The sequence below is a fragment of the Epargyreus clarus genome, unplaced genomic scaffold, assembly GCF_041222505.1.
Source record: "Epargyreus clarus isolate Ecla_fem2 unplaced genomic scaffold, WU_Ecla_fem_2.2 ptg000036l, whole genome shotgun sequence".
NCBI lineage: Eukaryota > Metazoa > Arthropoda > Insecta > Lepidoptera > Hesperiidae > Epargyreus > Epargyreus clarus.
Genome location: NW_027332241.1, coordinates 3,631,226 through 3,647,337, shown reverse-complemented (window position 1 = coordinate 3,647,337; position 16,112 = coordinate 3,631,226). Strand labels below are relative to the sequence as shown.

General features: G+C 37.1%; 1 protein-coding gene across 2 annotated transcripts in view; it reads right to left on the bottom strand.

Moving 5' to 3' along the window:
* Positions 1–16,112, bottom strand: part of Syt7 (Synaptotagmin 7) — a 586,971-nt gene that overhangs the window by 46,350 nt on the left and 524,509 nt on the right. For both annotated transcript variants that reach the window (XM_073092479.1, XM_073092480.1), the window contains one exon: positions 879–890. In XM_073092479.1, the coding sequence (XP_072948580.1) occupies positions 879–890 (12 nt within the window). The remainder of the gene's footprint in view (positions 1–878; positions 891–16,112) is intronic.

Genomic DNA, 16,112 nt, shown 5'->3' with positions numbered 1-16,112 from the left:
TTGCAAAGGTCTGTGAAGCCTACCAATTCGCACTTGGCCAGCGCGGTGGGCTATGGTCTAATCCTTCTCATTCTGCGAGGAGACCCGTGACTAGCAGTGGGACATTAATGGGTAGATGATGATGATGATGATTCACAGTGTAAAATAAACAATAAGCGAACGAAAATAGACAACTATACAAATATATATATCACTTATTTTTCTTACATAGTAAGGAAGTTTCTTCGTTACTTACATAGTTTATGAAAGATAATAAAATGTGGTACTTAATTGACAGACTGCAAACTTTATATCCCACTGCTGGGCTCGGCTATTCCCAGCTGGCAAAACCTTGCTTTATAACCAGCGTAGCGCTGCTGTGTTTTGGTTTGAAGGCTTTTTAATAATATGGGAGTAGCAGCCCACCTGATGGTAAGTGGCTACGGGCGCCCATGGACATCCGTAATCAACTCCAGATAGGATTAGATATTCCTAGCTGAGGTCGGTCACAGACGCGCCGCTACCACTGAGGACTTAGAATGAACGCCTCGGAAAAGTCTGTCTCCCTTACCACACCCTTCAAACCGGAACACAGCAGCGCCTAACACTGCTGTTATTAGGTAGAAATAGGTGTGGCGGTGGCGCCGCCGGAGTCGAACCACAAAGGGTTCTACCATTTTCACGAAAGTATCAAAATTGATTCAGATGACTGGCCGGGGATCGAACCCGGAACCCTTTGCGCGTCACACCGGTATGGTAACCACTCCACCATGCGTTAAAAAAGAGTAAGGCGCATTATAAAATTAATCTCAATTACAAAAAATTAATCTCAATTAAAATCGCATTGAGTGTCATATAAAAATAAACCTTATTTACTAGAAAATAAAATGTATACTCACTCGAGTTGCGCTCTGCATGGACAGCACATGAAACAAAAAACATTTTATAATTAACACACATTCAATCAAGAGGCTATTTGTACTGTTAATTTGATTGTCCGAGCTGATTGGTAACGCATCAGCTATTAACGTTTGTGGATGCAATTTGTAGTAACATTGAGCTACTGTTCAGTAAAAATACTAACAAGTAATTTAATTAAAAAATCAAAAAAATATCTAATTTTGTACTATATTTTGAAACATAAAAATAGACTCTTTTTAAAAAAATAAAGTAACTTATTTTTGTAAGAACCACTAATAAGAGTAAATCGTGGAAACGGTGCTGGGTAGGAAAGTTAAATAAAATGTTAGATGTAATCATATTTCTGTAATTTTGTATTTTGTTACAGTTTTTTTTTCTCTAATAAATTAATATTTTAAAAAATAAACCCGACTGCATTAAAAAGCTGTATATAATTTTCAAAAACGGTGAAATAAGAAAGATGATATCCAAGTCTTTGAAGATATTATATAAAATGGCAACATGTATGTATGTATAATAGACTGAGTCAACAAACATTTTTTTGTTTAATTTTAGTAAATATATGTAAAAAGTTACTTTGATAGCCAAAAAAAACACTCCTAAAATTTGAGCTTGATATCTTAAAAATTGAGCCGGCTCATGGGGAGCAAAAGGAACACAAGATTTTTTTGTAGATAATTTAATTTCCTACAAGATTATAAAGACGGAAATTAGAAAATAAAATTCTTGATGATTTACATTGAAAATTAAAATAAAAATAAAAAGAAAAGTTTTTTTTTTCAATGCATTTTAATTGGAACGGGGGGTCCCCCGATGCGCCAGCTCAATCTTTAAGATATCAAGCTCAAATTTTAGGAGATTTTTTTGTCTATCAAAGTATATTTTTACATGTATTTACTCAAAAAAAAATCTGACTCAATCTAATGTACAATGTCCGAATTTATTACTTTGACTGTAACATATACATGAGACATGAGTGTGATATGACTGTAACACAATGAAGAACAGAGCAAAGACCCAGTAGTTATATACCTCGTATTCTAAGTAGCGTAGCAGGCGCAAGCCATTTCCTATTTAAGAAGTTTTCATTTCCGTCATAATTTATTTGAGGAAAGCGTTTAACAACGTAAGAAGGAAATTTATTTGCAATGAACCCATTTTACGTTTAAAATTGCTATTTTGTAGCAACCCATACATTAATGGACATTAGTTGGTGTCTACCTGATGGTATAGTCCGCGTAAAACTGCCAGTCCACTCTGAATATAGAATTGAATCAACCACCCACTTAACAGTGGGGTTGGTCTATTTTTGACACTTGTTCATTATATTATAATGTTTTAAGTAACATTACATTATTATGAATAAATATTATAAATCTAGGGCCACCTGAGAATCTGCCCGGGCAAAGAGGGGAATCCTCGAGACAGGAATTTCCTGCCCACCGCCCTTATGTTGATATTGCCGCAATATATGTGCGCCCGGGGGATAAGACGTCCCAATGATAGATAGAATTGAATCGCGTCGACATAGCTAATTGTATTGTACACCTGTTTGCAACAACTTCAGAGGGGACTAGCAGTTTGGAGCGGACTATAAGTGGTTACTGCCGCCCATGGACATCTGTAATAAACCCTACATAAGATTAGATTCCCATCTGAGGTCGGTCACAGATGCGCTACTATCCCTGAGGACTAAGTTCGAATGCCTCAGAAAAGCATGTCTCCCTTACCACACCTTTGAAACCAGAACACAGCAGCATTTAACACTGCTGTTATTAGGCAGAAATAGGTGTGGCAGTGGTGCCGTCGGAGTCGCAAAGGGTTCTACCACCTTCAAGACTTTGTACATATCCAATCTACCTGCATAAATGGAACAATTTGGGCTTGAAAAATTGTCATTCCCTTACAACAACCCCTATTTATTATCTCCGTACATCCCTTGTGATTTGTTGCTTCATTTGTCGTGTGTATTCGATCTAGTACGTGAACCCATCCCCAAAACTTCCCTTATTTCCGCATTAGGAACAGGTTTTACTCGAAGCGATAAATGAGAAGCAATAATTGATAATTGAAATTATTTTTTATTATGTAGAAGTAAAAGACGAGTAGGTATTCAGTCAATTGATGTCATGTAGCTACTGCCGCCCATAGACATTACCAATAATATAATGTTTCTACCTGAGGTCCACCACAGATGCGCCGCTACCCCTGAGGACTAAGCTGGAACGCCTCGGAAAAGTCTGTCTCCCTTACCACACCCTTCAAACCGGAACACAGCAGCGCCTAACACTGCTGTTATTAGGTAAAACTGCATGGTGGACTATGACTTAAACCCTTCTCAAATTGAGTGGAGATCTATGCCCAGCAGTGGGCCCGAATAGTTCCTGAAGTGAATGTTTCTACGAACTTCCAAGTAAGGAAAAAATGACGAGTCTTCAACTGGCGTCGAGAATCGAATCCAGAACTCATCCCGAACAAGATTCCATTCATGTCGCTAAGGTTGTGGCATGTGATAAAATATTACCGAGAATGCAACCCAGAACCCCTAGCGTCACGTCGCCTAACCACTAAGCCCATGGCACTCGATCATAAATGGACATTAACAAAATTTGACATTTACCAAAATTAAAATTTGGCATGTAAATGAAATTCCCGTTTCATTATCTCCACTCCCAATGGATTCCCGAAGGATTCCTTACGGATTTGGGAATATTCAAAATGGCGAAATCATTTTTCCAGGATTTATTAATCCACGATTTGAATTGGAAATTTGACGAAAACGTGATTATTGTAACCGAATTTACCTGTAGGTGGTTTTGAAGGTAGAACTCTTGTGGTTCGACTCCGGCGCACCACCGCCACACCGATTTTTGTTATAACAGCAGTGTTAGGCGCTGTTGTGTTCTGGTTTGAAGGATTTATTTATTTATTTATTTATTTATTTATTGCACCTCTATAAAAATAAAAAGATACAATAGGGCAAACTTAATGCCTGATGGCATTCTCTGCCAGTCAACCCTGGGTAGAAGGAGAGAATGGCGGCAGGTGTTAATTATATATACATTAAATAAATTATATTATATTATATATATACATAGATATATATAGTTCAGATATATATCAAAATACACTACTGGAAAAAATTAAGGGATCAAAAAAAAAATCCAAATTTTTCGGTAGTTTTCAACAGGCCGTAACTTTGAGAGAATTGGTCGTACAGGAAATAAAAAAAAAGAAAATTGTAGCTCCAAGTGTCTAGTTTTTGGATTAGGACTTCAAAATTTTGTAGCCTCCGCGGTTTCTGAGTAATCGTAGAAAAACCAGCAACAAAAAAATTTTCAAATTTTTTTTTAGTTTTTTTTTTGGTCTACGGGCGTGGAAAAATTTTTTTTAGCTTAACCACCATAAGGATCGGATACTTTGTTCATTTAGCTTTAATTTTTTTTTTAAACACCCTGATACGTCCACTCCTCGCTGAGATATCGGTCTTCAAATGGAAAAGGATCTTTTTGTCTTTGCTTATCGATATCTCAGCAACCAATGATCGTACAGAAAGTTAAAGATGGGTTTCAAGAACTTGAATAAATTCCCCTTAACGACTGTCCATTGTTTTTTCGGAGTTTTTTTTTCTTTTCTTTTTGAAAATTTAAGCACTTTCTGGAACAAAAATGTGGAAAAAGCTCGGAAAAACAATTTTTTTTTTCTCATTTTTAAAAATTATGAGCTTTTCAGAGCAAAAAACATGATCCTTTAATTTTTTCAAAAATTCGATCAAGTGAAACAAAAAAACGGCTGGCTGGATTAATTTGATTCTTTGTAGGGTTTTTGTGGACATATTGAACTGTAAAAGGCACACTTAACATTAGTGGTTTCCTCAATATTTACGATCCAGCGCTTGATTTTCCAAAAAACCACCAAAAGCCCTTTTTTTGTTGCATTTTCAAATTCATGTGACAGAAAGAAAAAATTTTTTTTTCGAAAAAACAATGGATATTAGTTAAGGGGAATTTATTCAAGTTCTTGAAACCCATCTTTAACTTTCTGTAAGATCATTGGTTGCTGAGATATCGATAATCAAAGACAAAAAGATCCTTTTCCATTTGAAGACCGATATCTCAGCGAGGAGTGTACGTATCAGGGTGTTTAAAAAAAGAAATTAAAGCTAAATGAACAAAGTATCCGATCCTTATGGTGGTTAAGCTAAACAAAATTTTTCCACGCCCGTAGACCAAAAAAAAACTAAAAAAATTTTGAAAATTTTTTTGTTGCTGGTTTTTCTACGATTACTCAGAAACCGCGGAGGCTACAAAATTTTGAAGTTCTAATCCAAAAACTAGACACTTGGAGCTACAATTTCCTTTTTTTTTATTTCCTGTACGACCATTTCTCTCAAAGTTACGGCCTGTTGAAACTACCGAAAAATTTGGAAATTTTTTTTGATCCCTTAATTTTTTCCAGTACTATATATACAAATACATACATATTATATAAACTAAACAATACAGATGATTACGATATTGCAGCGGTGTTTAGAAAATGCTCTCGGACAAGTTTTTTAAACATTGTTTTACTTGGTGCTTTCCTAATATGCACGGGCAGAGCGTTCCAAAGCAGTACTGCCTGAACAGAGAAAGAAAAATGAAAAAAACCACTCGTATGCGGTGGAATATCTGCCCTTAAGTTACGAGGATGTGGTAAGGGAGACATACTTTACCGAGGAATTCCATCTTAGTGCTCAGGGGTAGCGGCGCATTTGCGACCGACTTCAGGTAAGATTTTTTTTGTAATATAATAGTAGCAGACGATCATACAGTCCACCTGATGGTAAGTGGCTACCTGGTGTGGTACCTGGTACCTGAGTACCTAATTTAAACTTATTTAGGGTTGATTACAGATGTCCATGTTACATGGGCGGCAGTAGCCACTTACCATCAGGTGGACTGTATGCTCGTCAGTTACTTCAATTTAATAAAAACAATTCAAAATATTACACAAGTATTCCTTTTTTTACAGTAAGTAACTGTCATTATTTACAAAATGTAACTAAAATTTATATTCCGATGCTTACTTCGAAAATGTAACATTATTTTCCGAAGCTTAATCTAAATATATATAACTCAAATGTGACTGACTGACATAGTGGTCTATCAACGCACAGCCCAAACTACTGGACGGATCGGGCTGAAATTTGGCATGCAGGTAGATGTTATGACGTAGGCATTCGCTAAGAAAGGATTTTGATCAATTTTTTCCCCAAGGGGATAAAATAGGAGAGAAAAATATTACTTCGTAACGCGAGCTAACCCGCGTGCAAATGCTCGTTAAAAATAAATAAGTCTAAAACCAACAAAAAGATACTACACAAAGTCGAAGACATAAAATTTGTAAGGACTAAAGTTTATACGTCCTAAAACTAGGTTATTACCTGCCGTAGACTTAGTAATGGAATAGACTCCTAAATTAATAGACACAATTAAACTTTAAGATAGTAGGTATAGTTTGATTGCAGAAGTAATTTATTATAGTTATCGCCAAACTGCTAATCCGCTCTGAAATTGTTGCGAGCAGTACCCTTACCAGGTGTTTTTACGTTTTGATAAATACGACGGTTTTGGTATTTGTTTACGTATTGGCCCATACTATTTCCAAGTTCTATTTTGTTTAACGCGAGTGAAACCGCGGGCATAGTTAGTATTCCTATAGATTAGAAAGAAAGAAAGAAATAACTTTATTACGTAATGCATTGTACACACACATATCAACAACAAATTATCTAAATTACTTTCAAAATAGTGGCTTACATAATTGTTATGACGCGGGTAGATGCATTTTGTATATGCCACTGGGAGATTAGGAGTCTTTTCTGTAGCTTCGTCGGTGTTACCTGGCTGTTTTTCAGCCAAATTGAACGCAATATACCAGGCAAGAGGCAGAGATTCTGTCATAAAATTGTACAAAGTTTTTACGGAATAAAATCTTTAAATATAAAATTCGGTAGGCGCCTGCTCATTATTCTTTCTCCTAAACAGTTTGACCAATTTTTAACACGCTTTCTATTATTTTACCATGCTTTTATTAGCTTCACATCTATGTATGTATGTAACGGAATCTTTGAATTCGATTTTCACCCACTTTGACGAATCCGATTAATTGAAAATTTTGAACAATTATCAAGAACCGATGACAATCACGATTTTATTAATTTTGCCCCACTCTCCTCATCAGGATCGTCAGGATTAACAATCTCCGTAGTGCGATTTTAGTGAGTTTTTAGTAATTAAACTATAATTATTTAAAATAACTCTCTAGTCCCAAAAAAGGCTGCTCCATTGTCCACGTAACCTATTACGAAACGAAAATACCGTCTCCAAAATTGCACAAACATTTTCCAAAATAAAAATATTTTTCATAGATTACGGGTCCCATCCTACCTGGTCATTCTTTAGCTAAATTGTGCGCAATATGTCTCTTTTATCAGATCTAAGGGCCCGGATGGATGAACGGTCCTTTTTACCCGAATATATTATCTTTACAACCTCTTCAATTTTCCTAAATGGATGTCATCTAATGGCTATTCTTATGTGACCTTAGTTTAATGGTAGAATTCTTTGGGATTTGACTATAACAGCACTATTACCTTATGGTGACAAGGGAAACCTACAGTGTTCAGGTTTGAAAGGTGTGGTCATATTTGCACAGAAGTCGAAGGTTTTTTATATAATATAGGAGTAGCACACGAGTGTACATTCTACCTGATGGTTAGTTGCTACTGTCCATGGATATCTGTAATCAAACCCAGATAGGATTAGTTTCCTAACTGAGGTGGGCCATAGATGCACCGCTACCCCTAAGGACTAAGCTGGAATCTTCGGCCTCGGAAAAGTATGTCTCTCTGACCACACCCTTCAAATCAGAATATAGCAGCGCCTACCATTTTCTGTTATAGGTGTGACTAACTATGCTATGTTCATAATTATCCATTATATTACATAAGTAAACTAGCTGACCCGGCAAACGTTGTGTTGCCATATAAATAAAAAAATGTTAAGGGTGAATAACCCTTATCTTAGGGGTATGAAATATAGATAGTAGCCGATACTCAGACCTACTGAATATGCATATAAAATTTGGTGAAAATCGATAAAGCCGTTTCATAGGAGTAGGGTAACTACTCGTCGAATTTTATATGTAAGATTTAAAGTGGATTATTGTACTATAATACTCAATAAATGAGACAAAATAATTGTCTTTCTACGTTTGAATCGATCTTACTATCCGTTTTCGATATAATTCTTTTTCTAAACTTATTAGTATTATATTTATTTAATAATCTATTATAATTTTATTACTAAATAACAAGAAATTATTAAAGCTAAAATATATATAAATTATTTCTAATTAACAATATATACAATCAAGAGTAAAAAAGATAAAATCATAAATAAAATAAACCATCTAAAATTGCCGTGTGAGGCATGGTTCCCAAAACGCTGGCGGCGTTTCCTTGTTGGTTATTGGACAATTTACACTTATTAGTCGCCACAACTACATACAATTTTACACCAAAAATACTCTTAAAGTTAAACTAAGGGTCTGTTATCTCCCTTGTTTTAATTTAGAACCAACAAAAGTAATGACGTCATAACTCATGAAGAAATGTGGGATTAACATTCAGATGTGTTTAATTAGGTATTTTAAGAAGATTTCTTTATATACACTTTCTAGGCACCTGACGGTAAGTGGCTAGTGCCGCACATGGATATCTATAATCAACCCCAGATAGGATTATATTCCTACAACTGAGGACTAAGCTGGAACGCCTCGAAAAAGTATGTTTTCTTTTCCACACTCTTCAAACGAGAAGACAGCAGCGCTCAACACTGCTGTTATTCGGTAGAAATAGACCTGGTGGTGATGCCGCCGGAGTCGAACCACAAAGGGTTCTACCACCTTTAAAGAATACTGTTACTATTATATTATAAACTAACCTTAAATGTCTGTTTAATTTAGAATTAACAAAAGTAATGACGTCATAACTCAAGAAGAAATGTGGGATCACATTCAGATGTTTAATTAGGTATTCAAGTAGCGTAGTCTTTAACATAAAGTATCAAATAAAAACACTTATTTTCAGACCAATCTATAAATTATATTTTAAGTATTAATTATTATAAAATATTCAATTAATAACACTCCAACCTTGAGAAAAAAGTTTAAATATATTCAGAATACTGGGTTTTTGCACAGGGGCTCGTTATTAAGTATCTGAGTTCTCGGAAAGGGTTTTCTAAAATTTGTACTTTGAAGTACATCGTTATGATTAAATCAACATCATATTTAATACAATATTTACTTTTATTACTTGTATCTAGTACTGGGGGGTTACTACCATCTCTTAAAACAATATTATTGTAATCGTGCATTGAAATTTCGTACCATAATTCCTTTGAATGTATAAATAATTAATGTCGATGCCGATGATGATTTCCAAAACTATGATGTATTTTAAAAGATAGTGTTAGGCCCCCTGGTCTTAAAAGGCTTAAATTTTAAGACCGTAGTTAGACCTCTAGGAGAGTCGTGGACACTCATATCGACTGATAAATTAGGCAAACACATACCTTTTAGAATTTTGATCTAAAGCGGAAGGGTTACATGCTTTCTGCACCAATAAAAGTCACAAATTACAGGTGGTTACTTATGCCTAAGTGAAGTAATATTTTCATCCCCTATTTTATCCCCTTGGGGGTAGAATTGATCAAAATTCTTTCTTAGCGGATGCCTACGTCATGACATCTACCTGCACGCCACATTTCAGCCCGATCCGTCCAGTGGTTTGGGCTGTGCGTTGATAGATCACTGTCAGTCAGTCACCTTTGAGTTATATATACTTAGATTAGATAAAGATAACAGCAAGGTGCCGCTGTATTCTGGTTGGGAGGTTGTGGTAAGGGAAAAATACTTTCGCCTAAGGAAAGCAGTGATAACCTAGTGATTAAGAAACTCGGCCTTCGTCTCGATCGAGGGGTCCGAGGTTCAAATCCCAGGCACCTCTGAATTTTCAAAGTTATGCGCGTATTAGAAATTAATTATCACTTGCTAAAAGGTGAAGGAAAATGGTAGACTTCTCAAAGGTATGTGAAGTCTACCAATTCGCACTGGGCAAGCGCGGTGGACTATGGCTTAATCCTTCTCATTCTGAGAGGAGACCCGTGCCCAGCAGTGGGATAGTAATGGGTTGATGATGAAGGAAAACAGCGCATCTGTGGCCATTCTCTAATCTTATTTGGGGTTGATTACCGAAATCCAGTTCTGCTACTTAGCATCAGGGGATCTAAATGCTCGTTTCCTGTTCCGAAATTATTAAAAAAAAGATACAATGTAGTAGAGTACAGTAGTAGTAGTTTTTTTTTTATAATATATGAGTAGTAGACAAGCATGCAGTCCACCTGATGGTAAGTGGCTACTGCCGCCCATGGACATCTGTAATCAACCCCAGATAGGATTTGATATTCCTACCTGAGGTCGGCCACAGATAAACCGCTACCCCTGAGGACTAAGCTGGAACGCCTCGGAAAAGTCTGTCTCCCTTACCACACCCTACAAACCGGAACACAGCAGCGCCTAACACTGCTGTTATTAGGTAGAAATAGGTGTGGCGGTGGTGCCGCCGGAGTCGAACCACAAAAGGTTCTACCACCTTTAGACAAGTAAGAAGTAAACAGTTAATTTCCTTGTAGTATGAATATCTATTGTTCTAGTATGTCTGTTACATTGACAGACAGATAGGAAATGAAAGCCTTGTACATATGCATATACTGTGTTTGCCTCAAGTGTCATGTTTTGATACTGCTTTTAAACGAGGTGGATGAATCGGTAACCATACGGTTTGACGAGCAAAGGGTTCCAGATTCGATCCCCGACCAGACAAATATTGAAATGATGAATTTAGTTATTATTTCTGGGTCTGTGTGTTTATTTATACGTTTTTGTGTGTGTTCATGGAACCCACAACACAGTGAATTCTAGTGTGAGGCTGTGAGTGTAATAATCGTCGTTTTTCTAATAGAATTACCTACTATTAAAAAGACAAACAATATCTAATTATATACGGTGCGTCTTTTTTAAAATTTAATTGCCATTTAAAAATCAATGTCTAACTACTCGTATATATGATGTATACAAACCAAAACAATTAAAGTAAAAAAATGGAAAAAAGCAATCCAAAATTTGAAATGAAATGAAATGAAATGAAATATATTTATTTTGTATAGGCCAACGACGGCACTTACAAATTGTCAGATACACTATTTTTCTTAAACTACTTCCGGATCGGAACGCGACCTCTACTGAAAACAAAATAAAGATTTCACATCATTAAAAACAATTAAAAAATCCAAAATCCATTTATTCGAAACCTGTATATCAAAGAGACTACAATTAACGAAATTCCCAGTTAATAGCTCGAAGCCGATGGCAACATTAAGCTGACCGAAACGCTTCCCAAATTCCGAATTGGACGGCCGAATTAATTACTGTAAAGTCAAATAAAACACATCGTGGGTGCGTTTATAAAGAGGCTGTTGACGCATAATAGTGGTGCGCAACTGTATTTTTACCCGACTGGAGATAGTCGTGGGTCACCCACTGGACAGGACTGGACTGGACTGGTCTCTTGACAGATTATAGCATAATATTAATAGGCATCGTTGTATTCGACTAAAATCTGGAAATCAGTCATATTTTCTGTCTTTATAATGATTCAACAGTATGTTATATGTAATTTTGTAATTTATTTTATTTATTTATTTCCATTTAACTCAGACATAGTCCATATTTTGTTAGTATTTACATTGTACTTAAAAACCTATGTTAGTAAAATTTATTATAATTAAAAAGAAACAAAAAATAGTAATAATAAATAACAAAGAAAACAATACAACTAAAATTATTTTCTACGCGACATTCCTACGGAGATCACGTGCACCATATTCCAGTGGCTCGTTATTGGGCTGTTGATCTTATGACTGATGACGCTCACGAGGTTGTTGGTGCTGCCAGTCACACGTCGCATCAGGGATGCGGTCCTAAACCAGATTTAAGCATAATGAAGTTTTCAGATAATAGGTAGAAGCCAATGGGAACATTAAGCTGACCGAAGCGCTTCGAAAATTCCGAATTGGACAGCCGAATTAATTACTGGAAAGTCAAATAAAACACTCGTGGGTGCGTTTATAGAGAAGCTAATGACGCATAGTACTGGTGCGCAACTGTATTCTTACCCGACTGCAGACAATCGTGGGTGCGGTTATAGAGAAGTTGGTAACGCATAATAGTCGTGCGCAACTGTATATTGACACTGCGGAGGGTAATGATTTCGAGCGTATGTATGTTTATCTCATTTGGCACGACCTACATCCAAAATCTAGACGGATTGTAATATAATATTAATAGGTGTTGGTAGAGTCGACTAAATTGTGGAAATCATTCGGACTTTTTTTGTTTTTATAATGATTCTATAGTACCTGTATTGTATTAAGTTTGTAATATCAAACGAAATTAAAATTTTTGTAAAATATCCACGACGCTTAAAATGTAATTGAAATCTATAAAATAATTTAAAACGGAAGTAATAAATAATCATGTAGTATACCTGAAAGAAATTGCCACATTTCAATCTTTGGTAGGCAAAACATTGGAAAGATTCATTATTAATAACAGACGTAGATAGTTAATTGTATAAGGCGTTACTTTGCGGAAATCCATGCTATTAAGTTAAGATTAAAACTACTTCGCAACAATCCGCTACATATATGTATAATGGTATATAAGTCAAATTAACGTTATTAACGATTCACCGTCGTAGAGTCAACTTACCCTTGTTGCGAAGTAGTTTTAATCTTAACTTAATAACAGGCGTAGATCTTAAACTAAACCTTTCGAATTCACAAGCTTGCACTAAATCAGAATAGCAATAAATCACCGATACTAACTCAATTCTGCATCCATATGAACGCACCTTTCGATCTGAATAAACATAAAACTTGTTATAGGGAAGGTAAACGCGTAACGCACTGGCAAAACAAATTAACTAATTTAGTTAACTAAACTAAAAACTAAACTAAACTAAAAACTAATTAAGAAGTTGGACTAATATAACAAATGATTAATCAACGTTACCAATTTAGCTTGTCTATTTTAATAACAATAAAATTGTTCTATGATTTTCGCTTTGATAAATAGATTTTCGATGCATAATGAAAGTTTGTGGGTTTGAAGATAGTAGAACTGGTTATGGTTCGATAAGTGGCTAGTCCCTATCCCTGTAGTTCCGGGACCAGAATAGGGCTACGGTATCCTGCCTGTCGTAAGAGGGGACTAAAAGGGGGCTGCCGGGGATGCGGGCGGCAAGAGTGGGAGCTCGGATCGCCCTGCCCGGAAAGGATGGCGGTAAGTGTGGTCGCGTACCGTCGTGTACATCAGACGATGTAGCAAGCGTCAAGCTCACTTGGGCGGCGCCCGACGGGGCAACGCGCTAAGGGGACTCCGGTTGCGTTCCTTTGGAGATCCCGGAGACCTTTACGCAGCGCTGAGGACGGCCACCGGAGGGGTTTTAGAGTGGTAAGAATCCCACATAACTCTGTGTCGCTCCCACGACACCGGGTACCTTTTGAAGGTTCCCCCCCCCCCCCCCCCCCCCGATAACAAAAAAAAAGGAAAATAAAGTGGTTAGACAATTGGACATCTGTTATCAACCCTCGTTAAGATGAGTTACCTGATTTCGGTTACAGATAGGTTGTTAATTGTTAGGTACTTCTGAGCACTAAGATAAAACGCCTCGGATAAGTATGTCTCTTACCACACCCTTCAAACCAGAACACAGCAGCGCTTAACACTGCTGTTATAACAAAAATAAGTGTGACGGTGGTGCCGCCGGAGTCGAACAGAGGGTTCTACCACCTTCACACTTATGTTCCCGTGATAACAGGTATAGTCCATGTAAAAGCTAGTCCGCTCTGAATATAGAAATGAATCGCGTCGCTATATCGAATTGTATGACTACACCTGCTCGCAACAACTTCAGAGCGGACTAGCAGTTTGGCGCGGACTTTTTTTATAATATAGGGGTAGCAGACGAGCATGCAGTCCACCTGATGATAAGTGGCTACTGCCCACCATGGACATCTGTAATCAACCCCAGATAGGATTAGATATTCCTACCTGAGGTCGGCTACAGATGCGCCGCTACCCCTGAGGACTAAGCTGGAACGCCTCGGAAAAGTCTGTCTCCCTTACCACACCCTTCAAACCGGAACACAGCAGCGCCTAACACTGCTGTTATTAGGTAGAAAATGGTGTGGCGGTGGGGCCGCCGAACCACAAAGGGTTCTACCACCTTCAACCTTACTCTACCTTATTTTTCCAATTACGTGACGCATAGTAAAAATAAAAAGAATTGTACCGTTAAATCTGTACAATTCCCATTTCGCGTCTAAATTGCGTTAGTTAAAACAAACATTGACTTCAGGTCAATTGAACTGGTTATTTACAAACAATTCGGTGTTATGTTAGCTTTGTGTTAGGTGGAACGGTTTGTGTTCCAGGAGGCACCACCGTCACACCTATTTCTAATAACAGCAGTGTTAAGCGCTGCTGTGTTCTGGTTTGAAGGGTGTGGTAAGGGAGACATACTTTTCTGAGGCGCTCCAGCTTAGTCCTCAGGGGTAGCGGTGCATCTGTAGCCGATTTCAGGTAGGAATATCTAATTCTATCTGGAGTTGTTTACAGATGTCCATGGGCGGCAGTAGCCACTTACCATCAGGTGGACTGCATGCGTCTGCTACTCCTATATTACAAAAAAATACTATTCTACTACGTATCATCTTCAAAATTACCATATTTTTATCATTAAACATAATTTTCGTCGCTTACTATTATAATTTTATCTAAATGACATGTCTGTAAAAGGGCCATTTTGGATTATTTTTAGGAACGGAAGCCATCTTCAAATTAAGGAGATGGGGCGGTTTTGTCTATTTTATCTCCTAAATGGCCTCTATTGTGTAAAAAACATTTTTCAGTCTTATGTCACTTGCTTTTGTACTGAAGACATAAAGGTAATGATATACTCTCGTTACGGTGTGTGTGGAGCATTAGGTTTTGGCAAAGGGAGATCTCCCGCCGGGCTAGGTGATAATGCCCGGGGAGCGGCCGTGCTCCAACAGTTTCAGTTCGGAGTAATATTTTCATCCCCTACTTTATCCCCTTGGGCTTAGAATTGATCAAAATCCTTTCTTAGCGGATGCCTACGTCATAACATCTACCTGCATGCCAAACTTCAGCCCGATCCGTCCAGTGGTTTGGGCTGTGCGTTGATAGATCACTATGTCAGTCAGTCACCTTTGAGTTATATATATTTAGATATTTATAAAACTTCGATAGCGTGTTTCAGCAGTGCCATCTCTTGACGAGTAGCGGGAAGTCGCTACAAGGTATTTAACATATTTCCTTTTTTGAACGTGAAAATTTGAACTGTCTATTATGGTTCGATAGATATAGCGAATAATAGCAGTGACAGCCTAGTGGTTATACCTCGGCCTCTAGATCGGGGGGTTCGAGGTTAAAATCCTAGGCACGCACCTCTGATTTTTCGAAGTTATGTGCGTATTAGAAATTAATTATCACTTGCTTAAACGGATAAGAAAACATAGTAAGGAAATCTGTACACCTGGGAGATTTATAAAAAAAAACAAAGTTCTCAAATGTATGTGAATTCTACCAATACGCACTTGGCCAGCGCTGTGGACTATGGCCTAATCCTTCTCATTTTGAGGAGATCCGTGCCCAGCAGTGAGACAGTAATGACTTGAAGACAGACGGCATGCTCGTCTGCTACTCCTATATTACTAAAAAAGACAAATAATTATACTTTTCAGAACTGCATTCGTTGGTACAATTCAATAAAATAGTGGAAAAGCCCTAGCGTGATTGTATTGTTGCCTTTAGTATAAATTACTATTACATTTTGTATGTATTCAGTCCCTTGGTACTTGCCCTTACTTGCCCTTTTTGTGTAATTAGATACCCTTGTGAAGCCTTTGTATTAAATGACTAGTTGGCGATCATGACTTTGCTTGTTAATTATGTAATGAAAAAGGTTTTATTGTATGACCTTATAATAAACTAGTTTTTGCCCGCGTTTAAAAGAAAAT